The 8,787-nt window shown below is 56.3% G+C and overlaps 3 protein-coding genes across 5 annotated transcripts in view; all 3 read right to left on the reverse strand.

The window, feature by feature from the left end:
* CLPTM1 (CLPTM1 regulator of GABA type A receptor forward trafficking) overlaps nucleotides 1–697 on the reverse strand; it is a 28,579-nt gene extending 27,882 nt beyond the window's left edge. The window contains exon 1 of one of the 2 annotated variants that reach the window (XM_030873965.2): nucleotides 535–697. In XM_030873965.2, coding sequence (XP_030729825.1) covers nucleotides 535–696 — 162 coding nt within the window. In that variant the 5' untranslated portion in view covers nucleotide 697. Of the gene's footprint in view, nucleotides 1–281; nucleotides 377–534 lie in introns of those variants that run through there. The other variant, XM_030873966.2, reaches the window with a different exon arrangement.
* A 4,067-nt stretch (nucleotides 698–4,764) lies between these two features.
* On the reverse strand, nucleotides 4,765–6,256 carry APOC2 (apolipoprotein C2). 2 transcript variants are annotated; one of them, XM_030874831.2, is made up of 4 exons: nucleotides 6,119–6,256; nucleotides 5,617–5,692; nucleotides 5,287–5,446; nucleotides 4,765–4,968 (listed from the first exon to the last, which is right to left on the reverse strand). In XM_030874831.2, exons 2-4 carry the CDS (start codon nucleotides 5,669–5,671, stop codon nucleotides 4,878–4,880), a joined length of 306 nt encoding a protein of 101 aa, XP_030730691.1. In that variant the 5' UTR covers nucleotides 5,672–5,692; nucleotides 6,119–6,256; the 3' UTR covers nucleotides 4,765–4,877. The 2 variants fall into 2 exon arrangements, with proteins under 2 accessions (XP_030730691.1, XP_060145519.1); XM_060289536.2 differs by having other exon boundaries at nucleotides 5,617–5,684; nucleotides 6,119–6,166.
* A 529-nt stretch (nucleotides 6,257–6,785) lies between these two features.
* APOC4 (apolipoprotein C4) lies at nucleotides 6,786–8,759 on the reverse strand. The gene is made up of 3 exons (XM_030874832.2): nucleotides 8,412–8,759; nucleotides 7,184–7,325; nucleotides 6,786–6,951 (listed from the first exon to the last, which is right to left on the reverse strand). The coding sequence occupies exons 1-3, from the start codon at nucleotides 8,647–8,649 to the stop codon at nucleotides 6,786–6,788; spliced, it is 546 nt and encodes a 181-aa protein (XP_030730692.2). The 5' UTR covers nucleotides 8,650–8,759.
* Between the last annotated feature and the right edge of the window lie 28 nt (nucleotides 8,760–8,787).

Here is an 8,787-nt window from a genome sequence, read left to right on the forward strand (position 1 = left end):
GTACAAGTCTGCGCCCCTCCGCGCCACTGTGTCCTCAGCTCGAGCAACGAGCCTGGTGGCCGCCCGGCGCGAGCATGCAGGGGACCCGGCGCGCAACAGGGCCCCGCTCCCTACACTGTCCAGCCTCCCGGGCTGCCCGGCCCCACCTGGGCCCGGTATTCAAGGTCCCTATGGGCAAGGAGCCCCCAGTGCACAGGATTCTGTGAAAAGAGGCAGGACACGCCCCGTGGGAGGCCCCCCGGGTGGGGAAGAGCCCCTCAGGCCCCTCTCGGCCTCCGTACCTGACCGGAGCTGCCTCCCCCGGCCGCCACTACGGCGCTGCCGGCCCCGTCCGCCTCCTGCGCGGCCGCCATCTTCCCGCTCCGGGTCCCCGCCCCCGCCGCCAGCCCCGCCCCGTCCCCGACGGCTCCAGCGCGATCGCGCGAGATTTCACGCTTTCCCCGACCTGCCGGCCACCGTAACCCGCAAGAGCGCCTCAGCCACGCCTCTCAGGAACCGCTAAAGTCTATGAAAAGACCAAGCAGGCCACCGTACTCTCCGTCGCGTCGCAGCCTGTTTGTTTTCGCGTAGTAGACACACTGCATGCCCCGAACTCCCAGGGCTTTCTTGGCCAACATGTACGCTTCCCACAGCCTGCGTTCTTTCTGCCCCCACGAATAACCCGCTTCTTCCAGTTATACGAGCCTCCTGGGTCATCCTGTCCACTTTGCCCCGCCTATTCTTTAAGTTCCAAGTTCTTGAGCTTTCCCGGCCACCGTAACTCTTAGAGACGCTCCACTTGAACCACGCCCCTCCTGCGTTAAAGGAACCTTCCTGGCCTCCGCACCCAAGACTCGGAGGGCAGGATCTTTGGTCGGTGGCTTCGCTTTCAGACCCGTCTTCGTAACACAGCCCTTTCCTCCGACAAGTCTCCCTAGGTTATAGTTCTGTGCATTTAGTTACTACTTCAGTGTTCTCACGCCACCACACTTCCAAATCGGACCTTGTCAGCCCCTCCCTAAGCTTTCGGGCCGCCTAGTTTAATGCGCATGCGCGTTCCCTCAGCGGTCCGCTTTCTAGTAAACCTCGCGGCTATGGCCTCGGCTTCAAGGGCTCTAAGAACTCCGTACTTTTTCGTTAGCTATCTTCCTACAGCTCCGGGCTTGGACACGTGTTGAAAGACCCTTGGCCCGGAGAAGGAATTATGGAGGCCCAGAGAGGACAGAAGACTCAGCGGCTTTTAAACCTTCACCAATGAATTGGGTGGAAGTCTGACGTGGGTTCAGACCCTGGTTGTGCTACTGACCGACTAAATGATCCCGGACAAGTGACCTATCTCTTTGGGCTTCATTTTCTTCCTCTTTTATAAGCTAGGCATTATAATGGTACCCGCTATTCCTCTCCGCCTTTGCCCCGTCGGGTTATTGGGAAGACCCAGTGAAATCAAGAATATAAAACACCTGGCCCGGGTTCTCCGTGTGGGGCTAAGTGATCAGTATCACGCACTTTTATTATGAACTTTACATATTATCTGAAAAGGAGAGCAGGCTTTGCATAGAGATATTTTAATTATTTATTTATCATTTTACTGTCTATTGATAATCCTCCACTTTCCTCGCGGTCTCAGCTCAATAGTATTATCCCTCCTCCCTGGCCCCCAGACTGGGCGGGGCACCGCCTCCCAGTCCTCCTAGATCCCTGGACTCCCCACCCCCTCCCTGCGCACTTTGTGTCATCACTGACAGAGATGGGTGTGTCTCCAGCACTGTCCCAGGGCATGATTGCCGAGTGAAAGGATGAAACTTTGAGTGGGGAAGATGAATGAATTACCTCTGTGAACCAACACAAGGACAAGAAGAAACCTTGGAGAACTTCTCGGGACTACGCTGGTGGCGCAGTGGTTAAGAATCCGCCTACGAATGCAGGGGACACAGGTTCAAGCCCTGGTCCAGGAAGATCCCAAGTGCTGCGGAGCAACTAAGCCCGCGTGCCGCAACTACTGAGCCTGTGCTCTAGAACCCGCGAACTCCATACTCCTGAAGCCCCGCACCTAGAGCTGGTGCTCTGCAGCAAGAGAAGCCACCGCAGTGGGAAGCCCACCCACCCCAACGAAGAAAGCCCTCGCACAGCAACGAAGACCCAACGCAGCCAAATTAATTAATTAGTTAATTAATTATTTTTTTTTAAAAGAAAACTTGCCCGGTCCCCTTCTCTTACAGACAACAATGACAGTAATAACGATTCTGTGAAATTGTAGACCCAGTCTTCAAGTCTAGGGATGAAATGAACATACTGATGAAGTCCCCCAGAAGATGGGCAGATTGAGATTTTTGTGGGCTTCTTTTTTAAAAGTACAAAATTACACGTACACATATAAATAGAGAACCACAGAAAGCCCAGGCAGGTGAGGGGCTTTGAAGCTCATCTTCTCCGGTTTCATTGTTACCCCATCTCTGCTCTCAGCTCTAGGTCCCCTAACGTCCTGTCTCATATACCGCAGAGTCCTGATCTGTTGGAACACTAGAGGCTGTTAGCTAGACTGTGACCTCAGATGGGGCCCTTGTAAAGCCCTCCCCTATGTCTGCTGAGTGACCAAGTAAATTCTTCCATTCCTACTAACTGTTAAGTGAATCACAGGCCAGACCCACACTGTGCTCCACTAGGGGACGCCCAACACCAACCAGAGGCTGGGATTTCAGGTTCTAAGGGGGCTGGGGACCTGAACTTCTGGGTCCTGAGGAGAATGGATTGGAGGTCCTGAGTTCTGGGGGAGGAGGAGTCTTGGGGCCTGGACTCCTGGGGTCCTGAAGGGAGTGGGACTGGGGTTGGGAGCCTGAGAAAGGAAGGCGGAGTCTGGGAGGTACACCAGGATTGGTTGGAAGCAGAACTGGCCTGGGCAGTGGTTTGGTTTGGCTTGAGTCTGTGGGAAACAAGTGGACAGAGCAGGGATTGTTCCTCCAGGGTTCCCCCCTCCCCATCACCCATTGGGCTTGGCAACCTCAGCTCTTCCCAGGCCCTGGGGACTTGGGGGCATTTCTCACAACCCTTCCCCAAGGCCCCTGTTTTCTGCTAGATTCACAGCTGCCCAGCCCCAGAACCTGGGAAAACTGCCCCAAGAGTACTGAAAAGGCTGGCTGGAAGTTAATGCCAAGTCTGTTAGGAGAATAGAGGCCCCGCATCTCAGAGGCCAATAGCCCCACCCATAGGACTTGGCGGCCCAGGACCACTCTCTACTCCCTCCAGATGCAGGAGTCCAGGCTCTTAGCCCATCTAACCATGTGCCCCAGCACTGTCCTTTCTCAGACTGCAGGGCCTCTGCTCTTATTTGCACCCTGTGCTTTTGGCCTGTAATCCCCCACTGCCCAGATACCCTCTTCCATCTGCTCAGACCTGGGAGCCAAGTGAGTACTCCCCTCCCCCTCCTTGCCATCAACAGTAGTCCTTACCACACTGCATTGTGACGCATGCCCTGTGACCAGCCCAGCTGGGTCCTCTAGAGGGCTCTCCCTGTGCCCCAACCCAAGGTGGCCACCCCCAGACCTTGAACTCACTTCCTCTCCTTTTCTTCATGGCCCGCATTGCTGTCTCAAGTTATCTTATCCATGGGTCCTCTTGTTCATCCTCTGCCTTCCACCCCCTCAGCCTCTCTGTGTGTGGCTCAGGATGGATCAGAGCTCCTGGCCCTGAGTAGGAGCTCAGGAAGTGTTATTACTATTGCTAATAAGAAGAGAACAGCTAAAAAGCATACCACAAAACGGTAATCAATAAAACCATGTGATGGACTTCCCTGGTGACGCAGTGGTTGGGAATCCGCCCGCCAATGCAGGGGACACGGGTTCAAGCCCTGGTCCAGGAAGATCCCACATGCTGCGGAGCAGCTAAGCCCGTGCGCCACACCTGCTGAGCCTGCGCTCTAGAGCCCACGAGCCACAACTACTGAAGCCCGCACACCTAGAGCCTGTGCTCCGCAGTGAAGAGTAGCCCCTGCTCACCACAACTAGAGAAAGCCCACGCACAACGAAGACCCAACGCGGGCAAAAATAAATTAAAACAAACAAAAAACGTGTGAAACTGGGTCAGGACCCAATCAGTACGTTTTTGCGGGGGCCACGTGAGGGCAGGTCTTTTCCCTGCTGTGTCTCCAGCACCTGGTTTTGTCTCAATAAATACACGTGGGACAAATGTATAGGAAGTGGCACAGAGCACAGCGTTTACAGTTCTGTCCTCTCGGGTCTCAGCCAACCTGGGCGCTGCCTTGCCACGCTCAGCAATGACTCATGGGCACCGCTCTCCCCTCTGCCACAGGGCCACTGGACACCTCACTGCGATGGCACATTCAAAGTGTCAGCCCAGGACCCGGACATGGCCAGAGTCCACTGCAGATTAGCTATATCCATTTATCATTTTATAAATGAGAAAGCCAGGAGTTCCCTGGTGGTCCAGTGGTTAAGACTCTGTGCTTCCACTTCAGGGGGCATGGGTTCGAGCCCTGGTCAGGGAATGACCACGCATGCCACATAGTGTGGCCAAAAAAAAAAAAAGAAGAGAAAGCCAGACCTTGGTGAAAGGCAGTCTCCAATTATTGTTGTTATGATTATTCATTATTATTATTCACCTCTTTATTCCCATTGACCAGGTTAGGGCGATATACATAGAATAGACACTCAATAAATGTTGGCTGGACAGCATCAGATCCTCCATCTTGACCTTGAGGTCTCAGAAAAGCAACCATATCCAGAAGAATAAACTTGGCTTTTTTTTTTTTATTATTGATAAGAAGTCAGGCTAGAGTTGGGAGCAGGACGCTGAGAGTTGCTAGGAAGTGGGATGGGGTATAGATCAGGGGACCCAAGGGGTTGCTGGGTTCTGGACTCCCCCCGAGATTGGGGACCCAGCTGTTAATGTTCTCCCTTCAGCAGAGAAATGACCTGGTCAGTAAAAATCCCTGCATAGGTGGTCACAGCTGCCGTGCTTTTGCTGTATATGTCCCTGGGGAGAAAGGACAGAAGGGCTGAGGAGGAGGGGCTGGGGGCTGGGACTCCTGGGTCTGAGGGAGGAGGGGCTGGGGCCCAGAATCACGTGTCCTGTGGGAAAACGTGGCTAGAACCGAAACTCCTGGATCCCTAAGTAGGACAGGGCTGGCATCTCAGAATCCCAGGTTCTACTGGGACTGGGGGCTGGGAGCTGAGATCTCTGGGCCTTGAGATACCAGGTCCAGGTTTGAACCTGGACTCCTGAGTCTGAGGGAGAAGGGGCTGGGGGCTGGGAGTCCCTGTTCCTGGGGTGGGGGTGGGAGGCGGGTGATACCTGATTTTCTCATCCATGGCGGGCAAGTATGTCTTCTTGTACAGCTTCTGGGCAGCTGCCTTGGCTAGATCCCAGTAACCTAAGAGTGATTCCTGCACCTTGGTGAGCATGGCAGGGCTGGCAGTCTCTTCTTGCTGGGGTACAGGGTCGCCCTGGACCTCTGCAGGAGGAGAGTGAGTTAGGGGAGCTGAGGGGCCTGCAGCAGGGGGAGAATGAAGCGGGGAAGGAGAGGAATGGGCAGGGGCAGGGCCAGATAAGAATTGGGCTGGGAAGATGCTTGGGGCTTATCCCTCCCCTCATAACCCCTCCTCTCCTACTGACCACACTCACCGAATCCCAACACCAGGAGGATGAGAAACAGAGCCAGGAAGTATCGGGTGCCCATGGTGTCAGGAGACCTGGAATGCTGAGGAGGGTGTGGGACAGGGCCACAGGAGGTGTCTAATCCTAGGGTCCCCTGCGCTCAGGGATACCAGCCTGGGACCCCCTCTCCCCCTCCCCCCGACCTGAGTCAAACCCCTAATGGCTTGACTTGCTTGACCTGGGCCTCACTTCCTAACATTCTCTGATGCTACTCCCGATGGCTGATTGTAACATCTTAATTTTTTTTTTTTTGGCAGCCCTGTGCTCTTGCAGGATCTTAGCTCCCCGACCAGGAATTGAAACGTGGCCGCAGAAGTGAAAGCCCCGAGTCCTCACTGCTGGACTGGCAGGGAATACTCTAAATTCCACGATTCTATCACTGGAATCTAATATCTTGACTCTCGCAGTTTCTGCTCTAACAATCTTGGTCACCTCCTGCAGTCCCCCACCCGCCATGTCCCTCTCTTACCGGACTCTGGCAGGCTGTCCTCACCAGCTCCAATCAGGCAGAGAAAGGCTTTATAGCGCTTGAGGTCCACCCCTTCACAGCCACCACCCCGACCTCAACGCCTAGGCCAAAGTCCTGGCCAACAGAACTGCTTGTGGGGGGTGGGGGGGAGGCTGCGGGCAGAGAGGGCAGTGACATCCCTGAGGTCAAGCCACAGGAAGCCTCCACTCTGAAGAGTCACCGCTGAGAGAGACAGGCCGGGTGGGGAGTGTGGAGGCGATGGGGGCTCTGGGTGCCCGCCAGGCATGAGGCCTGGGATCTCCATCCCGTGCGAGGTGAACGCAGAGCGCTGAAGGAGGGGCCGCTGGGGGGGCTTGTTAACCCTGCCTGGTCTCCAGCCTTCACCCTCCACCCCAAACTGAGAAGCCTGAGGTCTTCTGCGCCGCCCACAAGCCTGCAGTGGTGGGTCTCAGCACTGGGGGAGCAGGGTCATTCCCCCCCCACCGGCCCCCACTCCTTCCCCCGCCCCCACTGTCGCTCCCCTGCCACGTGTGTCACTTCGTGTTGTCACTTCCTCTACTCCTTAACCTCCGGGGGGCAGATGGGGTGGGGTTATCTCTGGCAGCATCCGGGAGGGACTGAGACAGGGACAGAGGAGAACTTCTTTATTGCAGAGGCTGTGAACACTTTAATCCCAGTAGCTGTCCCTGCAGAGCAGCTGGGGACACAGGTTGTAGGCCTTGTTCAGGAGGCTGTCCTTGGAGCTGTGGAGCCAGGCCTGGGTGTGGGAACCCAGGTCCCCCAGGTGGTCATCATAGAAGGTCTGCACAAAGCCCTGGAAGGCCCTGGGGCCCCTGTGGACATCACAGTGGAGAGCCCAGCTACCCCCCGAGACTTCTGCCCCGTTGACCCCTTCCTCCCTCTGACCCAGGAGTCCCTGCTCTCACCTCTTACCCTCTACCCCTCTGGGACCCAGGGGTCACAGCCCTGCCCCCGCCCTGTCCTGCTCCCTGGGAACCCACGAGTTCCGGCCCTGCCCCTCCTCCCTCAGACCCAGGCCCCCAGCCCCGTTCTGTGCACACGCACCAGAACCACTGCCAACTCTCTCTTGTCCTGGTCACGAGCGACTCCATCCACTCCTTCACCTTGCCCGGAACCAGGCTCCAGGAACTACTGGCCGGCTCTGGCGGGGGGCTCGAGGTTCCCCCAGGCCCTTCTTGCTGACATGCTAGATGGGATCAGAGGGCAACTTGGGACGGCTGGGACCCCAGAACCCTTCCATCTCCTTTTCCCTCCATGCTCACCGTCACCGTGGCTCCTGGTGGCCCCTTGCCGGTCCTCTCATCGCCTTCTATGTCCCTCTTGCCCCTCGCCCCCCTTCAGCCAGCGGCCATCTCCTTTCACCATCTGTGCCCGGGAGCCCCGTCACCCCTGCGTCTGCCTGGGGTTTCCTCCCTCAGTCTGTAACGCCGCCTCTCTGCCCCCTGCCCCGCTCCTGATGCCTCCCTCACTTCCTGATCTTGCCGCCCCCTCCGTTCTCCTGTGACTCCCGCACGTTTTGAACAACCTCCGCAGGCAGTGAAGGATGTCCCCGGGGATGGAGGTTGGCAAGGCCATATGTCAGGCTGGTGGGCCAGGGGTTCTGCCAGGAATCACACACACCTGTCTGTCCAGCACCCATGCACCTGGGCAAAGCCTCACCTACAGAGACCAGCCATCACACGGGTACACGGGTACACATGTGTACAGAGGCACCCATGTGACCTGTGGTGTGCCCTTGGCCAATGACTTAACCTCTTCAAGACTCAGTTTCCTCTTCTGTAGAATGGGATAATGACAGGTCCTAGCTTATAGGGTTATTGTGAGAGTTAGGGGTTAACATGTAGAAGGCACTTGCACCGGTTTCCTGCACATCGGATGCACTGCATATATATATATACACACAATTTAAATACATGTGCAGAACCCAGACATACTCACACACCAGTACACACAGATACCCTTCCACATGCCCAGACTGTCAAATCTTTTGCATAAATACCCCCTAAAGACACACATGTGCGCACAAGCATACAAATGCATGTTCACAGACTTAACATGTTTACCATGACTGCATACTCGTCGGCTGACACACGCACAAATGCATATCCACGATCACTGTCATCTGTACCAACCCCGTGTACACTGTTCACTCATGGCCGCCCGTGACACACACCCCCAGACACACACGCGCATCTGCACGCCTCACAGCCGGTCACACTCACACCCCATGCTGCATCGGGGTCCCCACACCCGCCCACCCACTCCTCCTCACCCACGACACAGGCCAGGACCAGGACACAGAAGCAGAGGGAGGACAGGGCCCGGGACCTGCATCCAGGGAACAACATTTCTGGGGGCCTCTGTCCCTCTGTCCTTCTGTGCTCAGCTCTCTGAGCTGGGGGAGGGGGAGGCTGCGCTGAGCAGAGCCCTCCCCTGGCCGCCTCCCCACGCCCCTTGGCAAGGACTTCAGATAGAGAGGGACCCAGGTGACGGTGATGATCCGAGGCCATGCCCGCCCCTGCTGGCCTTCTTCCTTTCTCCTTCCTATCCTCCCACCACCCTAAACTGACAGGGGAAGATTAGCCTCCTGTGCTGAACTGGGTTCAAATTCTGGCTCCACCTCGTGTGACAGCCCCTCTTTTGGGCCT

This window comes from Globicephala melas, chromosome 19, assembly GCF_963455315.2.
Source record: "Globicephala melas chromosome 19, mGloMel1.2, whole genome shotgun sequence".
NCBI classification, from domain to species: domain Eukaryota; kingdom Metazoa; phylum Chordata; class Mammalia; order Artiodactyla; family Delphinidae; genus Globicephala; species Globicephala melas.

Excerpts from the sequence above, each read along its gene's own strand:
- APOC4 (XM_030874832.2), bottom strand. The coding sequence starts at position 8,649 with ATGGCCTCGGATCATCACCGTCACCTGGGTCCCTCTCTATCTGAAGTC. Across the intron at positions 7,326-8,411 it reads GGTCCTGGCCTGTGTCGTGG|CATGTCAGCAAGAAGGGCCT; the intron begins GTGAGGAGGAGT and ends GATCCCATCTAG. Across the intron at positions 6,952-7,183 it reads GAGAGTTGGCAGTGGTTCTG|GGGCCCCAGGGCCTTCCAGG; the intron begins GTGCGTGTGCAC and ends TGATGTCCACAG.
- APOC2 (XM_030874831.2), bottom strand. The coding sequence starts at position 5,671 with ATGGGCACCCGATACTTCCTGGCTCTGTTTCTCATCCTCCTGGTGTTG. Across the intron at positions 5,447-5,616 it reads CCTCCTGGTGTTGGGATTCG|AGGTCCAGGGCGACCCTGTA; the intron begins GTGAGTGTGGTC and ends CTCCTCCTGCAG. Across the intron at positions 4,969-5,286 it reads GCCATGGATGAGAAAATCAG|GGACATATACAGCAAAAGCA; the intron begins GTATCACCCGCC and ends CTTTCTCCCCAG.